Source organism: Aedes aegypti, chromosome 1 (genome assembly GCF_002204515.2).
Source record: "Aedes aegypti strain LVP_AGWG chromosome 1, AaegL5.0 Primary Assembly, whole genome shotgun sequence".
Classification (NCBI taxonomy): Eukaryota; Metazoa; Arthropoda; class Insecta; order Diptera; family Culicidae; genus Aedes; species Aedes aegypti.
This window is the reverse complement of record NC_035107.1, coordinates 234,117,736-234,141,486: the sequence shown is the minus strand read 5'-3', so window position 1 is coordinate 234,141,486 and position 23,751 is coordinate 234,117,736. Positions and strand designations below refer to the sequence as shown.

The window sequence follows — 23,751 nt, the reverse complement described above, 5'->3', positions numbered from 1 at the left end:
TGAACGCGAAAGGTAAATTGTTTTCGTGGCAGATTTAAAACATGTTTAAAAGTAGAAAGATTTGCAAAAGATGTCATGGAACACTTAAGGTTTCATACATTATGCGAGACATGAATTCAATGTTAGGGTCGGTGCTCCCTTAGTGGACAGTCCCCTATAGTCGCACTAGTGGCTTTTTACGGCCGTTTGGCTATAAATCTCTTCAAAGCATTTTTTGACATCAAGGTCAGGAGCTATTTAGCTAAATACCATTGATACACAGCTGGATTTTGTTCAAAAAATGATCGAAATAATTAGTTTTGCTTAAAATTTGAGCTCCCTTGCGCCTATAGTAAACCTATTGTTCCTATAGTAGCACTACTGAGAGAAACTATTTTTTTATTATACGAAATAATTTATGAATTAAGAACTTTTTTGCATCAAACGAAAGCTTTTGATCCACACTTTGTAGGAAAAATATAAATGTTTTGTAAAAATACCGTTTTGATAAGTATTTTGCCAACGCCGTGATGCTAGTGCTACTATAGGAACAGAAATTAGAAATAGTGCTACTATAGGCACATGCATTCCTATAGTGGCACACGCGGTAATAAATACAAATATTTGAGTTCTCGTAGTTTTCATATTTTTCCCACAAAACCAAGATAAAAAGCTCTCAGATGACGCAAAAATAATGACGCTAGCGGTATTTTTCGATTTTATACGAATTTTTGTTCTTAGCTATGCGGCTATTGGTACATCGACCCTATTTAAGGTAGTGTTTTAGAGTTTTGTGCTTCACTGTGCATTTTTTTTATTTTTTTTTTTTTTTTGTGAGCAGCGACATAATTTTGCACGCAAGTTCACTGTTTGCTGCGTTCTCGTTCAAAATTAGAACGCGTTCAGTTCACTTTTGGCTCGCGTTCAGTTTGAAATGCATCACTGAATGATCCATTGAAAATCAAGTTACTCAGGATTTCGAAAAAATTCTCAATCAAGGGAACATTTTCGAAAATTCCTGAGAGACTGATTTGGAAAAAGTGAGAACTACCCCATTTCGGGTCTAGGTTCTGCTAGAAAGTTTTCCAAAAAATTGCTTGGAAAAGTGTGACACAAATTGATTTGCACACGGATTAGCATGTAAATTTTAAGCGTGTGTGGGTGGTAAATGACTGGACAATGCGTACCATTGGTACTTCGCGTACCTGCAGGTATAAAATAGACCCCATTTGTGGTCCTTAGCCTCTTGTCCAGTAACTCCTATCCCTACCTCCCCGTGGTGCCGCCTGGAATACGAGTAACCTTAGGGAAGATCGGGTAACCAACTCTGGTCGTATGCTGACAGGGAAGGGGGGCTCCTCTCTTCTGAGGGTGTAGCTTATCAGAGCGTCTGTTCTTCATGTTAGGGGCGGCTCAGAAGAGCTTCTGTTCTCCATGTTAGGAGCGGCTGATCATCGTCCTAGTGCCAGCGTGGGACTCTGCTGTGCACGATGGTTTTCTGGCGAAACAGGGGGTTGGTGCAGGCGTTACAAGCCAGCCGTAAAAATCATCAGTACAGGAAGCATACAATTTGAATTCGCACCGGAACAATCGGCATAGACACAGGCATCGAAAACGGACTAACGATTGGAAACTCGGATCATGGAACTGTAAGTTTCTCAATTTCTTGGAAAGTACCCGCATGAATTATTGAGGGTCCGCAAGTTCGACATCGTAGCGCTGCAGGAGGTTTGCTGGAAAGGGTCGACGGTACGTATAGGGATGGTTATACCATCTACCAGAGCTGCGGCAACAGACATGAGCTGGGCACAGCTTTTATCGTGATGGGCGAAATGCAGAGGCGCGTGATTGGGTGGTGGCCAATCGACAACAGAATGTGCAAGTTGAGGATCAAAGGCCGTTCCTTCAATATCAGCATAATCAACGTGCACAGCCCTCACCTAGCAAGTGACGATAACGACAAGAACGCTTTCTACGTGCAGCTGGAACGTGAATACGATCAGCTGCTCAAGCCATGATGTCAAAATCGTTATCGGAGATCTCAGCGCTCAGGTTGGCCAGGAGGAGGAATTTAGACCGATTATAGGGAAGCTCAGCGCTCACCAGCTTACAAACGAAAACGGCCTTAGACTGATTGATTTCGCCGCCTCTAAGAACATGGCCATACGTAGTACCTACTTCCAGCACAGTCTCCCGTATCGGTACACCTGGAGATCACCCCAACAGACTGAATCGCAAATCGACCACGTTTTGATTGATGGAAGACACTTCTCGGACATTATCGACGTCAGAACCTATCGTGGCGCAAACATCGATTCGGTTTCATCAGTACGGCAGATGAGGGAGACGTGCCAACTCCCACAATTGGTGAAGTTAAGGATGCTATCTAACAGCTCAAGAACATATTGGTATTGGAGCGGAACTTACTAAAATGGACCCGGACAGGTTAGAATGTGAGAACTATCGAGCGATCACCATTCTTAACGCAACCTATAAAGTACTTTCCCAGATCATCTTCCGCCGTCTATCGCCACTGGCAAGCAGATTTGTGGGAAGTTATCAAGCCAGTTTTGGGGACGGGCGATCGACGACAGACCAAGTCTTTATTTTGCGGCAGATCCTCCAAAAGTGTCGCGAATATCAAGTCCCTACGCACCACCTATTCATCGATTTCAAAGCGGCTTATGATACCATCGATCGCGAAGAGCTATCAAAGATTATAGACGGCAGTGGTTTTCCCGGGAAACTGACTAGACTGATCAAGGCAACGATGGATAGTGTACAGTGCTGTGCGAAGATATCGAGTGCATTATCGGACCCGTTTGAAACACGCAAAGGACTTCAACAAGGCTTTCCTGCCTCCTGCTCAATATTGCGCTAGAAGGTGTTAAGAAACGGGTAGGCTTCAACATGCGGGGCACGATCTTCAATAAATCCAGCCAGTTCATCTGTTTTGCTGACGACGTGGACATTGTCGGAAGAGAAGAACGTTCCAGGTGGTTTCTGAACAGTATACCAGGCTGAAACGTGAAGCAGACCGGGTTGGATTGAAGGTAAATACGTCGAAGACGAAATATCTGCTGGTTGGAGGAACCTAGCGCGATAGAGTTCGCAATGGCAGACGCGTGATGATCGACGGAGATGAGTTTGAGGTGGTGGACGTATTTGTCTACTTCTGATCATTGATAACGTCGGATAACAACTGCAGCAGAGAAATTAGAAGATGTATCATTGCCGGAAGTCGTGCTTACTATGGACTTCACAAGATCTTGCGGTCAGGTAAAAACTACTTCCGTACTAAGTGTACCATGTACAAGACGCTGATAAGACCGGTAGTACTCGACGGACATGAGACGTGGACAATGCTCGAAGAGGACCTGCAAACGCTAGGAGTTTCTGAACGACGTGTGCTTAGGACGATCTTTGGCGGAGTATGTGAGAACGGCGTATGGAGGAGAAGAATGAATCACAAGCTTGCACAACTTTACGGTGAACCCAGTATCCAGAAAGTCGCCAAAGCTGGAAGAGTACGATGGGCGGGACATGTTGTGAGATTGCTGGGCAATAATCCCGCAAAAGTGGTGGTCACCTCGAATCCGGCCGGTACAAGACGAAGTTGAGCGCAACGAGCTAGGTGAGGTGGCTTGAGCAAGTGGAGCAGAATCTTGGAAGTGTTGGGTGATCGAGAAACTGGAGGTCAGCAGCCATGGATCGAGTTTGTCGGCGTAACATTGTGACGCAGGTCATGTCTTGAAGGACGTAGCGCCATCAAAACGAAAAGAAACTTTTAAGCATGTGTATAAAAATTAAAGCAATGTTGACTAAACTAACTTAGAGTGTAATATTTATGTTGCCTACTGGAACACATCCCAGTCTGTCAAAGTGGTTATCGAGGTGACAACATCGGATCAAGAGCAGATCCGCCAAGATAGAAAACCTGCTACGTCCCACAAACCAGGCCCATGGCACGGGACGACTTTTAGCGTAGTCAACATCTCTATGTGTTTACTCATTTTCGGGTAGTTTGAATCGAGAGTGCAATCAGAATGCGAAGTTTTGTTTGATGTTTATGATCCATACTCGAGCAAGTGTAGCAATCAAATCACTGATTGCTTGCTTGGAGGCTTGTAGGATGCCTTTTAATGTTTGCTCTCCTTCCAAAACCATCGAAATGTTGAATGTGCTTCAACTTTTTGGCACATTATTAGCTGATTAAACAATACCAAAAATTGATAATCAAGCTATAGCAAACAATTAAACAAAACAATGGTCTTTATTTTCACAGTTCTTACAACTGACAGTGGGCGATATTCACTTATCGCCCGGGACATCCTGGCTACGAAGAACACTGTGTATCGATATATGGTTGTCATGGGCCTGCAGAAAACCGGAGACAGTTGATAAGGTGAAAAAAGAAAGGTATTCAATCATGGTGGCTTTTACGTATACAAGATCAGAATGCTACTAAACAGAAACGATAAACAACATTAATAACTAATGATATTCGAGAACGAACTAGCTTTGAAGAAATAGTGAGGTATCCATGGACCAGTGCACGCGTTCACCCGTTGACGTTTGAGCGGTGCCGTGTTATTTACGTGGCCATGGCAACTGGTGAACTTGGCACCGCTCAAACGTCAGATTAGTGAACTCGTGCATCGGTCCATTGGCATAAATGAATAGCAAAATGTTTACGTGCATTATATGCGCTCTATGAACCAATGCATGCGTTCACTCGTTGACGTTTGAGCGGTCCCGTGTTATTTATGAGGTTATGGTAACCAGTGAAACTCGTGTATAGGTCCATTACTCATGTAGTACAGAAAGTGGTTTGCTGTGGTTCAGCAGCATTACGACCATAATGACATCAAAAAGATTGCAAAATAAATACCGCCCAACGTGGGGCTTGAACCCACGACCCTGAGATTAAGAGTCTCATGCTCTACCGACTGAGCTAGCCGGGCTTATACGAGCTCTCAAAATATTATTCAATTAAATTTTTAGATTCTTTTTCAGTCCCTTCGCCAAACACCCAACTCATCATAAAATTCATCCATCGAGGCCTGTGCCTAACCCAATCTGCGAAGAGCACGTGAAACATTATCAGACTTTGTTTACATTCGCTCCTTCGTAGTGACTCAAGGCAGGCAGACATGCCGTATCGAAGAGCGGTGGCCAGTCATCCAACACACGGCGGTGAGGTATGGAACAACACCCAGCCCAGCAAGACCTTCCTCTTCCGTCCCGTTGTCTGCCATCGTCTCGAAGCGGTTTTGCTGATGTTTGGTCGGTCTTCATCATCAGTCAGATGATGCCGATCAAACATGTGAACTCTTCCGAGATTGGCTCTGAATGTTTTGGTTGGACTGACGCACAAGGGCGGAACGCTATTGGCTGGTGGCGCGCAAGGAAATGTCATTCGTTTATATGTCTATCACAGTCGGAGACGCGCAAAAATCTTTCGAATGACGTCAAGGTTGTTTGTCACGTTGGGCGACACTTTTTTTTCTCGTTGAGACATTGGAATTTCCCACTCATCATGGGTGGCCGATTTATGAAAATTTGATGACTGGTTTGGCGCCCAACATTACAAAATCCTAGCAATCGTTTATCGCATTAAAACAAAATTTGCATATGATCAAATCTAATCATCTAAATTGTGTTGTTGTTTTCTGTTGCAGATTTCGACTTCCTTTTGGTGTAATATCTACCTGAAGCGACCATGTGGTGGCGATTCATTGTCGAGTTTACCAATGAATACAAAATTCTACGTGGAATGATATCCTATTCGGCTCTCTGGCCGTTGGGTTGCATCCTTCAGCAGACCTTCGAAGGCAAACGCTGGAAGGACTACGACTGGCAACGATGTTTGAGGTTTGATGTAGCATACCTTTGCAATGAAGGATTCTCTTATATGATCAACGTCTCTCACCCTAACAGATATAGCCTCTACGGCACGTTCGTGTCCGCCCCGATGCTGTACTCATGGATGCGCGTCGCCAACATCATGTGGCCCCGAAGGGACTTCCGCTCTTCGATGACCAAAGCGTTCACCGAGCAGGTTGCTTACGACCCCTTTGCCATCGTGTTCTTCTTCTACGGAATGAGCATTCTGGAGCGCAAACGCCAAGCTCAGGCCGCCGAGGAGGTCATGGATAAGTTCTGGGACACCTACAAGGTCGGGTTCTTCTACTGGCCCATGGTGCAGACGATCAACTTTTCGCTGGTACCGGCGAAGAATCAAATCATTGCGGCCGGTTTCTTCAGTCTGATTTGGACCACGTTTCTGGCGTATGTCAAAACTCATGGCGGTAAGAAGGAGCGCATAGGGCCGCCATCGACTCCGACCGAACGCAGAAGATGGCTCAGGGTGGCGTCCCACGAGTAAGGAATGAGGCACTGCTACGTTCTATGAATAACTGTGGTAGTATTGATGTAGTCTTTTATTTTATTATTAATTGATCTGTGACATTAAGATTTATAGCTATTCTAGCTTTTTTATTTCAATTGTAAATATTTCTTTATAAACAACAAATTGATAGTTAAATTAGAAACATTTGCAGGGTTGCTAATTATACAATAAAAGGTTGTGATCCTTATCGAAAATGTTCTGATGTGTGGGGAAGAATGCCTCATACCATCTAGTTAAATGTTCTACTGAATCCGAAGGGTCCCTTTAAGTATTCCAAGTTCCGGTTCAAGAAGTCGCAGAAATGTGTTTCATAAAGAAGGCTGATACGGAACGGAATTACAGAACATGTTTGCAATTTCTTATAGTAAATAGGCTGTTTTTCATCACATCAACATCAATTACGTAACTGATTTCAGTTACGTAATGATCATTACCCCACGCTTTTTCATTACAGCACCTCTTTTGTATCCAATTCGAATCACGTAGGAACTAGGAGGCCTGCAACGAGGAAGGTAGCATGATCAGGCGATACCGAAAAAAATCAAATACAGGGTAGAAGACAGGGTAGAGAACCGCTAAAAAATGTTTCGATGGATAATGTAATAGCATGGGAAAATATCAAACGAAAATATCTAATAACTCGTTACTATCATAATCTTTATGATAGGTCTATAAGACCATATTACTTCAAAGAATGCAAGTTTTCAGTAATGTTTGCAAGCTCTACTTCCAGCTAGTCATCGGATTATCCCCGATTAAATTCCTATACCATGAGTTTCTTAATTACATTCGTTCACGGAATGCCCATTTCCCTTAATTGCTGACTTCCATATAAACCCTGCCAGGAAACGGATACCCACCGCACTACCGTATTCGGAGACTCTAGTTTTAAGACATAGAGACTATAATAGGGGAGACTGTTATTTTTTGCGTTGTCTGCAGTTTGCTCGAATTATAGACAGACACACGCTTCAATAGTAAGGTCTGTCTCTCATCGCCGAGTGCTACTCCATTGGGACATAGCGAGTGCGACTGTTTGTCTAGAGGCAAATTGAGAAAATTGTTCCCGTCCTTCGCCTGTAAACGATTTGAACAGTTTTTTTTCTCCGGAACACCCTTCCCCATATATAGCAAAAAGTTGGTTCTATAATGGGTTTGCCGTCACTAAAACCTCGAATTTTAAACATTCCGGTTGCGTTTTATGGGTGCCATTCAGGCAAATTTCTTTGTACATGTATATCCCTCGCCCTCGCCACGCCATGCGGCCATTAAATGAGAGAGGAAAACTTTTTAGATGGGTCGTTATCGTCGTCGGCGGCAGTGGAAAACGCTATCGGACACACGAGACGATTGCTTTCCCGAGTTTGACTACATAAACTATCAAATTTATCCCCTCCCCTACCCTTGGCGGACGATGGCAGCGTGTTGTAACGAAATCGTTTCCATTTCGATTGGGCAATTCCAGCAAATGATGGGACATTTCAAACCGATTACGACCGAACCTTAGAATCGGTATAAAAAGTAAGCGCTTTTTCTCAACCAAGTTCTTAGTCTAACGAGATTTTATCGAATCAATAGAGTGGAAAGATGCGAGTTCTAGCCGGATTTGTGCTGTTGGCGGTGGCTTTCCAAGCTACCCTGGGTTATACGGTAAAGTATCTACATTAATCGTCAAAAGTGCGAACTCGCTTGAAAAAGTATTGCAACACTGAATATGGAACCAATCCTCAAAATGTTTAGCATCACCTTAAGGTGAAACATCTCGGAATCCAAAGATGGCCGGCAAAATGGCCGACTTGTGCCCCTGCTCACGTTTGCAAAGGCACTAAACTGGAGGAATAACTGGCAAACGTTTCTGATCTTCTTATTTTAGACTTTCTGCTAGTGCACAAAACCAAAATAAAAAGTACACTGTTGTTGAATGCTTTCTTCGCGAGATATGTGCCTTTGAAGTTTTAGTGCAATCTTAGAGGTTGATTCCAAACTGTTTCACCTTAATATATTCATGACATTCAATTGTCATAATCTCAAGATCCTGATTTTTTGTAAACGTGCGACTTTCAGCAAGTTGATGAGCAGCGAGCAGTGCATGCGATTGGGGGTGTTTTGCAATCCTGTCGCTACGTGGCGCTAGCGAACATGTTCAACTAGCTTTATTTTGTGATCCTGATAACATAGAAATCTCTTGTCTTCAGCTAAGTTTTTCAGAAGTTGATGGATGTCCGGGAGGCTTATAGTTTAGTTCAAAGTTCTGCGCTACTGAGCATGTTTATTTGAGCCCTCGTAACTAGTTTTGTTTCGTGATCATGATAACATAGAAAGTGGCTCTAGTGACCATATGACATTTAGCATTATAAAATAGTTCTCTCTCAGCATTTCAATGAGATAGAAAGTTGGAGTCTTAGGCAAAGTTGTTTAGGAAGGCAAAGTGGGCTTCATGGCCGAAGGTTTTTCGACTGTGCCACTAAGCGTTGCATGTCAGTCTGTTGTCTAGTGTGGTGCCTCCTTCAAAAGGGCAAATCGTCCACTGGAAGCATTAACGTGTACCAGTGTCTTTTTTTTATAAAAAAAAAAGTTTGTTTAGTTTGTTATTATCCAGAAGACGAAGGTTCTAAAAACTGGAAAGGGCAAAAATTGGTCGACTTCAAATTGATGTAGGGTAGGTGTACCAGTTATGGACATAGTGGTTCCCTATTTCGCCATACTTGACTATCTTCACTTTTTGAAAAGTTTTGTGTGTTATAATAGTAAGATTTAGGATCAATCTTGATGTTAAAACATTCAAAAAGGTTTAAAATGTGAAAGTTATTGAAATTTCACGAGTATACCCCATTAGGCATAAAGACGTTAAGCATAAGGACGTTAGGCATAATGAACGTTTGGCATAAAATAACTTGCGTGTGTGCCATTTGAAACTTGTTTTGTATTGAAAATTGTTCGGAACCATTTACAGCCATTATGCTGATTGGGTGGGTGGGTGTGCTTAAGATGTAGCAACTCATAAAAATAAAATAGTGTAAAATTTATACAAAAAGCGTAGCGAGGGGATTTGTTTATTGGTTGATCATAATTGATTATTTTTGGTGTTATGAAATTTGACAATGCACCCATAATCACAAGATATGGAAGAAGATTGTTGTCATGGTCATTGTTATCATTCGGCAATCAATGCAGCTTAATCCATTTTTGTAAGAATCTATTTATATTTACGATGCACAATCAAAATGTTATTTGTTTCTAGAGATGTTTATTTTAATGAGTTTATGATTTTTTTGTAATATTTCTTTTGCTGATTACTGTGAGAGTCCCTTCCAAAACAATGTAATAATCTAGTCCAGAATATTCAGAAGAATCTACCCCAGAAATTTTTGACCCTGTGAGGATGATGTCTAGTATTTTATAAAAATAAAACTCCGAATTCTGTTACAATCCGACCTAGTAGTATTAGAATTACCCAGGAAGTGGCTAAATCCTTATCGAGCTGTTGAGTGATTCCAAGCAACAGCACCAAAATTTGGTAAATTTTTTAATTCATTTTTTTCTATTGTGCTGAAACTTTGCACAGTTTTCCAGTTCCATCTAAATCGTCATTTTCCGATATCAAATCTTCAAGTTGAGTCACGACTAACTTTTCAAAAGGGTGTCTGTGAAAATTGTTCAAAAATATTCAAAAAGCTGCACAGCAAAAACGGTTCGTTCGATTGTTAGACAACTAAAGAAACAAAGTTAGACAACTAAATAAAGATTCCAAAAAAAATACACACAGTAAAAAAAAAAATTTTTGCATTAAAAAACATAATTTTTGACACAAAAACTCAAATATCTCAAAACCCTATCGGAATACCAACGTAATTTTTTGAGGGAAAACGGTCCATTATATTAGCTATCTACCATAAAAATTTGGTGATGGTAAACCAATAAACAAAAAAGTTATGACATTTCAAACATGTCACAATTTTCACATTTAGTAGAAAGAAAAATTTTTTTTTTTCGGTGTAAATTATAACGGGAACCGCAGTTTGTTGCTGATTTTATTGTTAAGGGCCTTGCGTGAATTAAACAAGTCGTTTTCATGTATTCATTAGTATTATGTATATTATATGTATAAATATTATGTATATGTATAAATATTATATGTATATGTATATATGTATAAATTAAAATGAATTAACAGATTACACGAAAATATTTTTTTTTTTACCAGGATATTTTTTTTTAGAGTATGATCGATGAGTTTCTAAATGTTATATATAAACTTTAAAAGTTTTGTATTTGGGTATGCGTTATGAGATCATGAAAACATTTTATTAATACTTATTTATTTATTTATTGTTATTCAATTTTTTTACAATATCGAACACTTTTGCATCATTATCAGTACAGTTCGAGTATAGTTTTGCTTTAATTTTATTTTCTGACAATGGAATGAAATAGTGAAATTTTTGGGTTCCTTGGATCGTTTTCGCGTTATTATATTGCTCGCTGAGCTCTGATGCCGTTAATTCGTACTCTTCAGTAGTAGTAAAACAAAATGATAATTTTGTTAAATCTTCTTCTTTTCTGCGATTCGCCCAATCAAATAGTTCTTTTGCAGTTTTAATTGGATGCTCACGTTCTTTGGCTAAACTTGCTCTTGTGGCCATGCGCTTTATGGTTCCTCCAATAGCATCACAAGGACCTTTGCCATGTGACGTAGCAAAGAAATGCCATTCTGCATCAATTCCGTACTTTGATTTAAATTGACACAGGCTCGAAAAATTCTTACGGTTTTTGTACTGCGATGCTGCTCCATCAGACATAAAATATATCTTTCTGATTTCCTTATCCTTATCAACGCGTAAAAAGTTAATCATTTTGGCAATGAACAAATTTACAGATACTGAGTCGTGTCTTAAATCTTCGGAAATTACAATAAAACTAAAATGTTCAATTTGCGTACTTCCATTGAAATAAATAACGAATGGATGAATTGTAGCTTGTTGTACGTTCCAGTGATGGGACTGCACTTCATCTTGCAATACAAAGCTATAGTTTTCAGAAAAATCACAAATGACTTAAAATTCACCATCTTGTAATGTATTTTTCGTATTTTTTAAAAAGCGGGATTGCTCTGTTTTAATAATGTCGTGAGGAATTAAACTTTCTAATTTCAAACAAAAAAAATGACACAAACTCATCTACAGGTTTTACAATAGTTTCTAGGTCACACCTATCCGTGGTCACCCATTGCTCAAATGATAACTGATCAATATAATTTTCTTCAAACTCAGCGAATAAAGTATTTCCCAATGATGAAGAATCTGGACAATCCGAACAAGATCGTAGATAGCAATTTGATGTTGTATTTTCACACAAAAGACTACCAGTTAACATTTTAATATCCTTTGATGAATTGATTCTTTTCAAACTATGTTAGATTAGGTTAATATTTTCGTGTGTTGTGCACACACAAACATTATGTGTTCCTGAATTGGATAGAAGCTTGCATTGCCTTGGACGAAGGCTTGCAAATGAGGAAAAACCTACCTTAATATTTTCGTTAATTTCCTTGAAGCGTGTATACGCTTCTTTCAAAGTAGTCATCATTAATCGTTTTTGGATTGCTTGACGCTTTCCATCTTTTTTACAGATACAAAATCTTTTAGGCCAGCCATAGCTCTACTTACTTCATCGTCTTCAAAATATTGAATTATTTTTTCTTTTGTCTCATCTGTTAATGAAGTACTCGACCTAGCATTTTTGGTTGCAAGACAGTTATTTTTGAATTGTTTTGCCTCTTTTGCTGTATTTCTATTGGTTTTGAACTCATCAATGGCGTCTTGAATAGACCACGAGCTTGGCAGCATCGACAAAATCAATAATTTTTCTTTCCTTGTCGTGGCTAGATTCGAGAACCTTTCCTTCATATTCATAATTACCTCATCGTAGTCTGTATTTTCCACATCCTCAGGTCCTAATTTGAAGAGGTTTCTTCGTACAGCTTCGTTGATTTCACGGTATTTTTTCTCGGGATAATTGACGTAACCCATCTTCGTCCATTTAATCGGAGTCACTTTTATTCTAGCTATCCCTTCGTTGAAGCGTTCGATGTTGACCTTCTGGATGCACTCATCTTCTGATTGATTTGTTGAAACAGATGTCGCTGATGGTACCGTGGCAAGACTATCTGCACTTGGTACTTCTGGTAACTCCTCAGTTGTTGTCGGTGCATCTAGTAATTCCTCAGTTGTTGTTGTTTTCGAACTTCCTGCAACCTGATGTACAGATTGCCCGTTTGTCAACGTTTAAACGGCAGGACATACAAATGCGTAAATTTGTATTCAATGTAGACATTGGAGCATAACCAGCAGCTTTCAGTTTATCTATGGTGCTTTCGGTGAGATTTCGTAGCTCTTTCGAACACTTTTTTTCTGCAAACGGCCTGCAACAGTTGAGAAAGCGACTACTCATGTTGCTCGTTAGATTTTAATAAACAAAATCACTTTTAAGTTTTTACTGACTAGTTTGGTGTCGTTTGCTTGACTGAAGAAAAATTTTACAATTAAATCTTTTATAACCATAGTGGTAGTATATTTTTAGCTTTTTCGTGAGTATGTTCATGGTATGTACCTATCATGTTTTTGATGTTGTAGAAGTTACTCGCTTTCTCCCAAATATGATTAACAAAGTCTATTCTCTACCAAGGCGGGTCTATACCCAGGTGTAATCAGATTTTAACTTTGTGGAGAAAACCAGCGCCGAAAAAACCGACCTGCTTTACGTATACTAGATCACCTGGGTATAGACCCGCCTTGTTCTCTACGAGGTAAACTTTTTGCAGGTAAACTAGTCGTATACCTGTATAGAAAACTTTTTTTGTAGCTTTTGTCTTCAATATTAGATTTCTTATAGGTTTCTTTTATCAAAAGGTTTCAACACTATTGAGAGAATTTTTCTTCAGTTACGTACAATAAAAAATATGACACTATCAAGACTTTAGATCACAACACTGGATCGCGTCTAACTTTCTAATAGATGCTATAATAGTTATGAATAATTAAATAAAATATCATGAAAACAACTTGTTAACCTCATGTGGTACCCTTAACAAAAAATTCAGCAACAAACTGCGGTCCTAAAAAAAATTAACAATGAAAAAAAAAAATTTCACTAAGTGTCAAATTTGTGAAATATTTGAAATGTCATAACTTTTTTGTTTATTGGCTTACCATCACCATATTTTTATGGTAGATAGCTAATATAATGGACCGTTTTCCCTCAAAAAATTACGTTGGTATTCCGATAGGGTTTTGAGATATTTGAGTTTTTGTGACAAAAATGATGTTTTTTAATGCAAAAAAAAATATTTTTTTACTGTGTGTATTTTTTTGGAATCTTTATTTAGTTGTCTAACTTTGTTTCTTTAGTTGTCTAACAATCGAACGAACCGTTTTTGCTGTGCAGCTTTTTGAATATTTTTGAACCATTTTCACATACACCCTTTTGAAAAGTTAGTCGTGACTAAACTTGAAGATTTGATATCGGAAAATGACGATTTAGATGGAACTGAAAAACTGTGCAAAGTTTCAGATCTTTTTGAAATGGTCGATCAGAATCGACTTGCATGCCTCCGTGGAATCCCTCTAATGCCAACTGAATTTCTCCTCAGCTTCCCCGCGAGCGGCGCCAACTAAGCTCATCGTCGGTGATGGCCATCGAAGGAGACGCCGACGGTCGTGCCGGTATTCCAGGGCTCAGTGAAATCCAAGCGGCCATCGATGTGGCGCAGTTTTTGATCAACATCGGTCAACAGGTGCTTCCGGCAATACTGCAAAGCTTAGCATCTCCGCCGATGGGCGGAGGTGGCACCCGAATGGATGAAATGCAGCTCATCCAAACGGTTCGTCAACGAATGATGGCATCCGGTAGGGATTCATAAAGCATTAGGTTCAGAAAAAAATGTTGAAATAAAAAAATTAGAAAATGAACGTCTGTTTCTTTGTGGTTTCTGTTTTTTTTTTATCGTACATTTGCTGCCACCTGTTTCTCAAAAGCAATCAATATTCAAAACGCCAACTGGCGGTGAGTAGGACGATCAATTTCAAACAATCATTCCCAAATCGCGGGTAGGCGTAACAGAAAAGCTCAAGTGTGCACTCCCTCGATTGAATGACGACACGACGATGACAGCTGATGACACATTTCCTTTTGTTATTATTTACATTCAGTTCTAGATTTCGGAGGAAATAGCGATGTGCTTGCAAAGTTAGTCGTATTTATTTGTTGAAAAAATTTAACTTATTTGTCAGTAGAGAACACATTTGACGATCAAAATGACTCCTGCTATGGTGCAGGACCGTCTGGCACCGGAAAACATCGAATCCTTCGTGAACGACTGCCTCCGGGAGGATTTGAAATTGTACGAACAGCAACTGAACCGGCTGAACGCAGACATCATGGAATACGTCCAGCTCAAGAACATGATCGAAAACATCCAGGAAAATTCCGGCGAAGGATTCAAAACGCAGGTCAACATCGGCGGAAACTTTTTCATGAAGGCCAAAGCGGATCGGGTGCAGAGGATTTTGGTTGACGTCGGGCTGAAGCATTTTTTGGAGTTTACTTTGGAGGAAGCGCTCAAATTTGTGGACATGAAGGTCAAGGTGTTGACCAAACAGGCGGATGTGATTCGGGACAAAAGTGTGGAAACCAGGGCCAATATTAAACTGGCACTGATGGTGATTGGTGATAAAAATATGATGTATGCTGATACAGAGCGGTGACCGACTTAAATTGAATAAATTATTTCAAATACGAAGTACAAAATTAAAATTTTCATTGTGTTTACTCGTTCAGAATGAAAAATGACCTAGTAGTTTTCTAAGGACACGCTAAGATAAAGTTACTCAGATTTTAATGCTTGCAATCTGCACGAAGATTTTTTTTACCTATATTAAATTTTTCACCACAAAATAAGTAGATTGATTATACCTTCAACCCAAACTCTCTCAGTATTCCCTTTTCTCCTCAAGAATGTTGTCAAAAATATAGATAGCTGGGTCTATTGGCCCAATAAGCCAAATTAGGATAAATGCAACTTTTCTTATGTTGAAATTGAAAGCACTCAATTTTGCGTTAAATCAACCCGAAATTGATGGAATTAAAGGCAAAGTAGCTAGTCGGGACCAGAGAATATGATTATACTAGAGAAACGCGGAGAGGATTTTGACTTTGTTTATAAACAATATTTGCAATGACTATCAATAATTGAGGGCATTCAAACAATATTTTAGTGTGCGTGTCATCCTGTTAGTCACCATAAAAAACCAAGCTTATCAATGACGTCACTAACACACATCCATCGTCTCTTTTGCGTCATCGTATTCTCTGGTCAGGACCTTGGAAATATATCCAAAATTGAGTAATTTTGCGTAACTAAGGAATTGCGCTAAATCAACCTAAAATGAGTTTCCGTCTTCGTGTAGGCTCAATGCTCGGTGTACACGCAAACAAATTTACTATTCGTCATCAAACGTCAACATCCCACCGCAAAATCGCAAGTGTTTTGAGGTGATTTTAACCTCTAAATTGCGAAATCATCACCTCCAAGTTAGTTCTTATACCCTCCGTTATATGAATTATGGTGGTGCGTCGATCGTCGCAAGTTTCTCGTTAAACAGTCAATAATCTGATAAAAATCATTGAGTAGTGCAGTAAATGTGACTATGTCCACAGACATAACACACTAATTAATTTCATCGCACAGCAGAATAGCGCCCAGTTCTAAAATTTGGTAGTTGGTCGACAGGCCACCGTGGCGCTCGCATCGTTTTTGTTCGAGTTTGACGTTTGCGCACTACCGCCACCTAGTTCACGGTTGGTAAAATAAAGTATGTAATGTTCACGTGACTATGTTTTAAATTGACAATGGGTTACATGCATGGCCTGATTTGCTACTCACCGCACAGTAACGCACATGAGCTAGTGTCTATGCACGAAAAATTCTTTAACGGTAACGCGAAAAATATTTGTATGGCGAAATGCATCTAACGAATTGTTTCTCAAAATTAGGAACTTTTTTCGACAAAATATTTGGTACTGGTTGTACGCAATGACAAGGACTATTACGTCTACCAAATATTTGTTCGATTAATGCTTTCATTTACGATAAATTTGAAGTTAGATGCCTTTCCCCATACAAAATTAAACGAGAAAACTTCTGCTGATGAACTGTGAACAAGACCAAAGCAGGTAATCCATTGTGCTAGCTGTAACGTCTGTTTTTCTGTGCTATGTCCATAGTAGAATCCACTACAAAACATTGTAATCAGATCCATGACACCTACCGTGCATTACAGTGTGGCCAAAAATATAATGCCCAACTTTATGTTGACAGTAATATTGACTTTGTTTTGTTAGAGTTAACAGATTAATATAGTCTGTTGAAGATCGTTGGTGCAATTCTTAATTTTGCCATCGACACTGATAAAATTCCTCATATTGTCAGCATGTGTGGCCCACATAGATTTTTGCAATTTGTAATAACAAATGGTACCTATGTGTGATACAAATAGTTGGGGTTCATTTTAACGGATATTGAATTTATGTGTCAGCACAAATACAAAACATCAACCTCACTAATGGTTATAATGAATGCAGGTTTCATATTTAATTCTGAGTTGGTTCAGTGACATTCTAAATCAGAAGACTATTTTTTTGCAATTATATGTATTTATTTTCTTGCATTTGATTTACCGCTAATAAATCTGTTGACTAAAATTCGTGATTTGGAATCCAGCGTTACACTGTATTGCATGGTACAGGCAGAACCTTCCGACTCGTTTGAAGGAAAGATTCGAGGGCATCGGCAATTAGTTGATGGAGATGATCTGGGTCCTCAAAAGGGAAACAAGTTACTTGCACCACGGAAACCAGGCCCTGGTGGAATAGTTGGCAGGAACAATGTGAAGAGCTGCCGATTTTTCATGCTGCTTATGATACTGGGTATTTTTCAGGTTGGTCACAAAACTTGAAATTCGATCAAACGAAACCCGTAATCACGAATCGCTGAAATGGAATTATCAAGCTCTGTAATAAACTGAATGATAATGTTGTATCTTTGATACTTACTGAATTAAATACTGACTGAAAATTTTCCTGCCGGTTACACAAGTATGAGCAACAACAAAATGGTTGCTGTCCAGTTTCGACCTTGTCTGTCGATGTTCATGACGGTTCATTCTCCATATAGGCATTATGTGTGAAACTACATAGATTTTTGCCAGATGGGACTAATGTTATTGGCCAGGTAATTTCCGAAGCCCTTCCCATCTTGTCGAAATTGAGCTCTCGCCGAGCGGTGTCACGAACACGTGCGCAAATTTGCTGGTTGAAAATACTGCCGTTTGATTTTGCTGGGAACAGCTGATCTTTGTTTATATTTTCAACCAGCATTCTTGAAGTAGTGTTGGTGACATGTAACGTGTATGTACAAGAGCGCAGAAACCACTATGTCAAACTTTCCCAAATCGCACCACCCAAACAACACCCCACTCCTCGTTTGATGATGATCATTGATGACGGTTCTGCCTGACTTTGAAAAAATAGAAGAGTGCATGGTGACGTCACGAAAAATTCTCTTTCTTTGTCCCTCTTTCATCACGCTCAATTGACTGTCCTGCTCTTTGACAATCACTGCTGGAATTGTTTAGATTTTTTTTATATGGAGTTGACATTCACTGCTGGAATTGTTGACATTTTTTTTATATGGAGTTTAGAGGTTAGGTCAGGCGTGCAATGATCTATAAAGCAAACGTCAAAATTTTGTCGGGAGCGCATCAGCAGCAGTGATTTTCCGTCGTTCTGCATGTTTCGTTTTTCTTTTCGATAAAATAAGTGTTTTCGCGTTTAATTCCACCCGCGAACCGGTCATCCAGTGCGTGGTTTATCGTACCGAAAGGGAAATCTCGCCGTTGGCGATGTAATTCGGGGAAGAAAGATGATAACAACGGCACCATTCCGCGGCGACGTAAGATTGTGATAACAAACATTTTCAGGGCCCACTGCAACAAGAAGAAGCAGCAGCTGCTGCTGGGGGCAATCGAAAAGTGCAATTTTCTTCCGGATCTGCGATTCAACTTTGTTCGTCACAGCGTTGGCGATTCCTTATTTTTTGGGTCCGGATGCATCCCTTTCGGAAGCGCTCTTTGCTGCTAGTTTGCTGTAACCGTTGCTGAGCTGTTTCGTTTTCCGGAAGCATCTCGGAGAGAAAAGATCAATCGAAAGCGGAGCAGGGAGGAAGAAACTCGTCATCACAATAAGCAGAAGAAGCAAGAGCTCCATTTTCGAGATGGATCTGGTGGATATAGACAAGGTTTTGGACGATTTGGAATTGAATGAGGACAATACATGCCGCCGCCCGACAGTGGTGGCACCAGCAATTGCGGTTCCAACGGTGGATAATGGGGCATCCATCGAGCCCGGGAGAGGTAAGAATGTGTCTCCTATAGTATAGTATATCTGTTTACATTGGAATTCTAGCGACAGGGGGTTCCAAACTTCGCATCAGGGTTAAACAGCATCAGGGTTCTTATCAGCATAATGCAGGATGTCAAGATACAATTTTTCAATTATGAATATTATTATGGCTTAATTTATTTAAAGTCAGGGAAAACAAAATAGTCGAAAAACATTGAAAAAACTGATCTGTTACAGTACACCAAAAGTTTACTTTTAAATTCACAACTTGGTACCAACAGATTCCGCTCTCTGAATCTCTGAAATTTATCAACGAATTTTTATGTATTCCACCAAACCGGATTCCGCTTGATTTTTGTTTCCGTTCCACGTCGTTTTCAACTTCGGTAGGTAAAAATTGAATCGGCTCATAGTGCTATGCAACCCGGCAAATCTTCTTCTTTCTGGCATTACGTCCCCACTAGAACAGAGCCTGCTTCTCAGCTTAGTGTTCTTTAGAGCACTTCCACAGTTATTAACTGAGAGCTTGCTGTGCCAATGACCATTTTTGCATGCGTATATCGTGTGGCAGGTACGAAAATACTTTATGCCCTGGGAAGTCGAGAAAATTTCCAACCCGAAAAGATCCTCGACCGGTGGGATTCGAACCCACGACCCTCAGCTTGGTCTTGCTGATTAGCTGCGCGTTTACCGCTACGGCTAACTGGGACCCGGCAAATAGAAGAAAATTATTTGGTGGCAACTAATGTTAGTTGATGAAAGGGATCGGACCAGACTTCGGGAAAGCTTTTAGACGTGCAGCTCAAAAAGGAGCAGTAAAATAAAGTTCCGAAACAAGTGGGCTTGGCAATGCGTGCGTTTTGATGGAAAGTGCTACATGAATGTGTAAACAAGTGCGTTTAATTTTTCGCGACTCCGGATGTAGGTTTTTAGCCAAACTTGCGGAGAAAGCAGCACCGAATTGCAACGGAGCTTCGAAATATGAATTAAGTGAATTTGTTCCAATCTGCAGCTAATGCGAATATATCAACCATAAACCATTCTTGTTTAAGTAGTTGTTCAATAATTCATTCCTCCCCATTTCCCCCAGCATTTGCATGGACGTGGCCAGGATAAATCTCGACAGTTGGAGGATGCGTCAATCTTGTCTAAGAGTCAGAAATTAGTCCCAAATCTCTGACTATGGTAACGGACGGGAAGGAGGCAACCCTCACACAACGGTCTAGAACTGTACCACCTACGAATTTATGCGAATTGCTTAATGCTCATGCTAATTCCACCAAAACGGATTCCACTTAAACTGTTCCAGGAATTTGTCTAGAAACGTTAAAAGCATTTTTCCTAAACATATTTTTTTGCGGGGCTCATAAATTTAGTATTTTTTAAAGTTTTCTACCGCGTGAGATTTACTTAGTCTTCTCTAAAAATTATACCCGATTCCTAGCTCATATTAGAGCCGTAAGAAAATAAGGAAGGAAATATCCAATTAGGCATTGCACGGCGGAATTCTCTCTCTTTCGCTCTTCCACAAAACTTAAAAACAATGGTGTCAGTACCTGTCAACTTTGACAGGTTTTTCATGAATTCTTTCAGCGGTTCTTTCTAAAAATAATTCAGTTATTATTCGAGGAACGTTAGGAACGATTAAAAAATTGTCCATGTTTTCGTTAAAAAAAAACCTAAAATCAATTCTCTGAAAAATCTGAATTTCGGCAGAAGTTTCTACAAGTATATATCCAAGAATCACGTATTACTTGAATTCATTCAAGAATTTTATGTGCAATGAAATCCTTCATTGATTCCACCAGGAAATTCTTATGAAAGTTCAATATGTGTTCTTTCAGTGGTTTCTCCAAAAATACTTAAAATAAGCGTCCAGATTTTTTTCCACAGATCTTTCTATTACAAAAATGTATTTAGAGATTTTTCCAAAAACTGGTCAAGTTCCTCGAAGAATTCTCTCAGGATACCGAAAATAATTCTACCAGGTATTCTTTCAGGAAATTTACCATGGGAAATCCTTCAAGGATATTCCTTTTTTTATTGTAGGCTTTAAATAATTCTTTTTAATATTCATTTATATTGTAATATATACAATTTTAATCGAGGTGGCTGTGACTTTTTTATACACCAAAAAACTAAATATCCAAAGTTCAGCTTGGAAAGAGATATGGTGGCAGAGGATGAGGAATTTGTTACGACGCGGTATTATAGAACGAAGCCATACCTCAAATTTTTAAGAGCACAAGACTTGAGAACCAAACAGCGCTCCGCGTTGAAAATTTATCCTATTGGTCACACCCAGTATGCAAGCAATTTGATTGATTTTCAACGCGAACTTTTATCAGATTCTCCAGTCTTGTGCACTTGAAAATTCTAAGTTTGGCTTCGTTTTATAATCACCTTAACGCGGAGAAGAAATGGGCAAAGTTTTCCAGAAACCGATGATTAGACACCGAGAATTGGTTAGGGTGATGTGTATAGCTTTTCTACGGACCATGTGGAATCCTGTTGCGAAACGGCAATCGGCATAAGTTGATCTGCATAAGCAGAATAGGTGGGTCTAACATGGCACTATTGATCCTAGTCACATGGCATAACCCAGAAAGAGTAAAAACGGATAGCGGAACGACTGGAACGGATAGCGGTCTTAGTTACCTCGAAATACACGTCCAAATTATTTCAATTGAATATTAAAATAATAATAAAAACATTGAGCGGGGTGCACCATGTAAGATGGGAAAGGGCTCGTTTTTCACCTGTTATATACAGATTTTGATAATTAAACTACATATTCCCTCAGTCATATCTCTTCTGGTTTTACTCTCTTTTTTTATCTCGCCCACACCGCCAGTGTGAATTTAATTCCCACAGTCATTACAGGACTCCTCAACTTACAAGAATTTATTCATTTTCAGACTGATATTAGTACAGGAAAATTTGGATGTTAAGACACAATCTCTAAACTTATCTATCAATGACTCCAAGAGTGAGCCCCTCTCGGAAAAAGCACACTATTAAGGACCTGGATGTTTATGCCAACCAAAGCAATAACTTCTTCGAAATTGCTAATGTATTCCGGATTAATTGGTCTTCAGACTACTCACCACCAGGATCAGGCATGCCTATATCATAACCATATGAGATAATAATTTGAGGGGCATTATTGGTGCATGTCTGCTTTGTTAATCACAAACAAAAGCAAAGCTTCATGCATACCTGATAATATTTTGAATGTATGTATTAATATCGTTAATACATTTTAATATTTTGATACCAGACCAAAGGTCGTATCCCATGGGAATATTCCAGTAATCTTTTTTTTTTTTTTCTATCTTTATTAACGAGATTTTTAGCCCTGGGCTAGTTTATCTCGGGACCAACGGCTTTACTTCCCTTCCGAAGGAAGTCGTCACTGACAAATTTTAGTGACTATCTCGGGGATGGGATTCGATCCCAGGTCCTCGGCGTGAGAGGCGTGTGTTCTAACCACTACACCAGGTCCGTCCCCTTCCAGTAATCTCTAGTTCGCCGTGAAATAGGCACTGCTGTAATAGATGCGTATAAATAAAAAAAAATAAAAAAATAAACAGTGGAAAATATTGAAACAAAAGTGTAGAACAGACTTAAAACACCTACTAGGAGAATAACATCAATTTTAGATAATAAATCTTCGAGCTGTTTAGTAGAATACCTATAAGTAGATGAAAAAAAAACGAATTTAGTACTATACCATTTAATTCCACTAGAGTTTGTATCATTTGACAGATACGCGTATTTCGACCTCAACAGTAAGGCCGTCTTCAGTGTCGTGTACTAGAGTCGAGTCTAGTACACGACACTGAAGACGGCCTTACTGTTGAGGTCGAAATACGCGTATCTGTCAAATGATACAAACTTTAGTGGAATTAAATGGTATAGTACTAAATTCGTTTTTTCATCTACTTATCAATTTTAGATTTATTTTGTCATCAAAAACACCCATTGCACAAAATAAGGAAAAACATATTTTGCTTCGATATAACATAACTTTGATATAACGTAACGTTTGTTATACCTCGCACCTCCTCACGTGGATTCGCTTGAAATTAATGATTTACCACAATATGAATAATGATCTAATTATTCATCTTGATCAAGAACACAAGTCGTGAGCTGCATACAGATGCTTTGGGAAACGCTGGTTTGTCGAGCTTCCGTTGTTTCCGTCTACCTATCCACTAGAATGCAAAAATTTACACATTCGCTCTAAGACGGTCGTCATTCAGTCGGTCGACTGTAATGGGATGAAGTGAATAATTCTCGATTACTTTTTCAAATCGACGTAAGGAACTTTTATACGGTTTTGAGAAAATTAATTAGGAAAAATCACAATCTATCTTCTAAAACTGTTTTAAAATGAATCACCTTTTTAACATTTTTTTGCCGTGTACTTCGCTCAAATTTTGCATACACTCAGCTCACGTTCAAAAACTAGGTAGTTTCTATTATTTCCCACAAAAATAATTATAAGAAAATGATAAGCCGTTTCATTTAGTTACTTTCGACGTTTTTCTACCAGTGTAAAATCGGCTCAAGTAGTGTTTTGTTTTGATTCGTGGTTAAGTCACTTTGTCACTCCATACAGCGGGGCGGCGAAAGTAGTGGTTAGGTTGCGAAAGTTTAAAATGTTACTTTCGTCGTTTTGTAAATCCGGAAATTAAACGTTCTAAAAGTGAAAAGTTGAGTTGGTACAGAGCGGTACGTGTACAATTCCGCCTGCTTAACACGTAGGATCGATAAAGTAAGTTTGTATACTTTTTTGACTTGAGTCTGTATGAATAAGTTTTCGAGAATTAACGCGCAGCGAACATTGTGTCTGTGGAGGAAGATGCGGTAGCGTCTTTGTGGGATGATGTTTTTTC

General features: G+C 39.4%; 4 protein-coding genes, 1 long non-coding RNA gene and 1 other non-coding gene across 10 annotated transcripts in view; 4 read left to right on the top strand and 2 right to left on the bottom strand.

Moving 5' to 3' along the window:
* LOC5571516 (mpv17-like protein) overlaps nt 1-6,623 on the top strand; it is a 518,784-nt gene extending 512,161 nt beyond the window's left edge. For all 5 annotated transcript variants that reach the window (XM_021837283.1, XM_021837281.1, XM_021837285.1 and 2 more), the window contains 2 exons: nt 5,661-5,853; nt 5,920-6,623. In XM_021837283.1, the coding sequence (XP_021692975.1) occupies nt 5,702-5,853; nt 5,920-6,367 (600 nt within the window). In that variant the 5' untranslated portion in view covers nt 5,661-5,701 and the 3' untranslated portion in view covers nt 6,368-6,623. The remainder of the gene's footprint in view (nt 1-5,660; nt 5,854-5,919) is intronic.
* On the bottom strand, nt 4,871-4,943 carry Trnak-cuu. Its single transcript has one exon. It is a non-coding gene; the product is annotated as a tRNA-Lys (tRNA).
* A 1,295-nt stretch (nt 6,624-7,918) lies between the features above and the next one.
* LOC110674032 lies at nt 7,919-14,358 on the top strand. Its single transcript, XM_021837286.1, has 2 exons — nt 7,919-8,041; nt 14,040-14,358. The coding sequence occupies exons 1-2, from the start codon at nt 7,979-7,981 to the stop codon at nt 14,307-14,309; spliced, it is 333 nt and encodes a 110-aa protein (XP_021692978.1). The 5' UTR covers nt 7,919-7,978; the 3' UTR covers nt 14,310-14,358.
* A 226-nt stretch (nt 14,359-14,584) lies between these two features.
* On the top strand, nt 14,585-15,202 carry LOC5571518 (protein UXT). The gene has a single exon (XM_001659714.2). The coding sequence runs from the start codon at nt 14,704-14,706 to the stop codon at nt 15,151-15,153; it is 450 nt and encodes a 149-aa protein (XP_001659764.2). The 5' UTR covers nt 14,585-14,703; the 3' UTR covers nt 15,154-15,202.
* Nucleotides 15,203-17,081: 1,879 nt separating this feature from the next.
* Nucleotides 17,082-17,706, bottom strand: LOC110674635. Its single transcript, XR_002499057.1, has 2 exons — nt 17,501-17,706; nt 17,082-17,437 (listed from the first exon to the last, which is right to left on the bottom strand). It is a non-coding gene; the product is annotated as an uncharacterized LOC110674635 (long non-coding RNA).
* Nucleotides 17,707-18,177: 471 nt separating this feature from the next.
* LOC5571512 (zinc finger FYVE domain-containing protein 9) overlaps nt 18,178-23,751 on the top strand; it is a 39,936-nt gene continuing 34,362 nt past the window's right edge. Inside the window, exon 1 of the mRNA XM_021837278.1 lies at nt 18,178-18,858. Coding sequence (XP_021692970.1) covers nt 18,720-18,858 — 139 coding nt within the window. The 5' untranslated portion in view covers nt 18,178-18,719. The remainder of the gene's footprint in view (nt 18,859-23,751) is intronic.

What these genes read in the sequence shown, in the direction of transcription:
- LOC110674032 (XM_021837286.1), top strand. Translation starts at nt 7,979, where the DNA reads ATGCGAGTTCTAGCCGGATTTGTGCTGTTGGCGGTGGCTTTCCAAGCT. An exon ending in AAGCTACCCTGGGTTATACG is followed by an intron (nt 8,042 to 14,039) that starts GTAAAGTATCTA and finishes ATTTCTCCTCAG; the next exon opens with CTTCCCCGCGAGCGGCGCCA.
- LOC5571518 (XM_001659714.2), top strand. Translation starts at nt 14,704, where the DNA reads ATGACTCCTGCTATGGTGCAGGACCGTCTGGCACCGGAAAACATCGAA.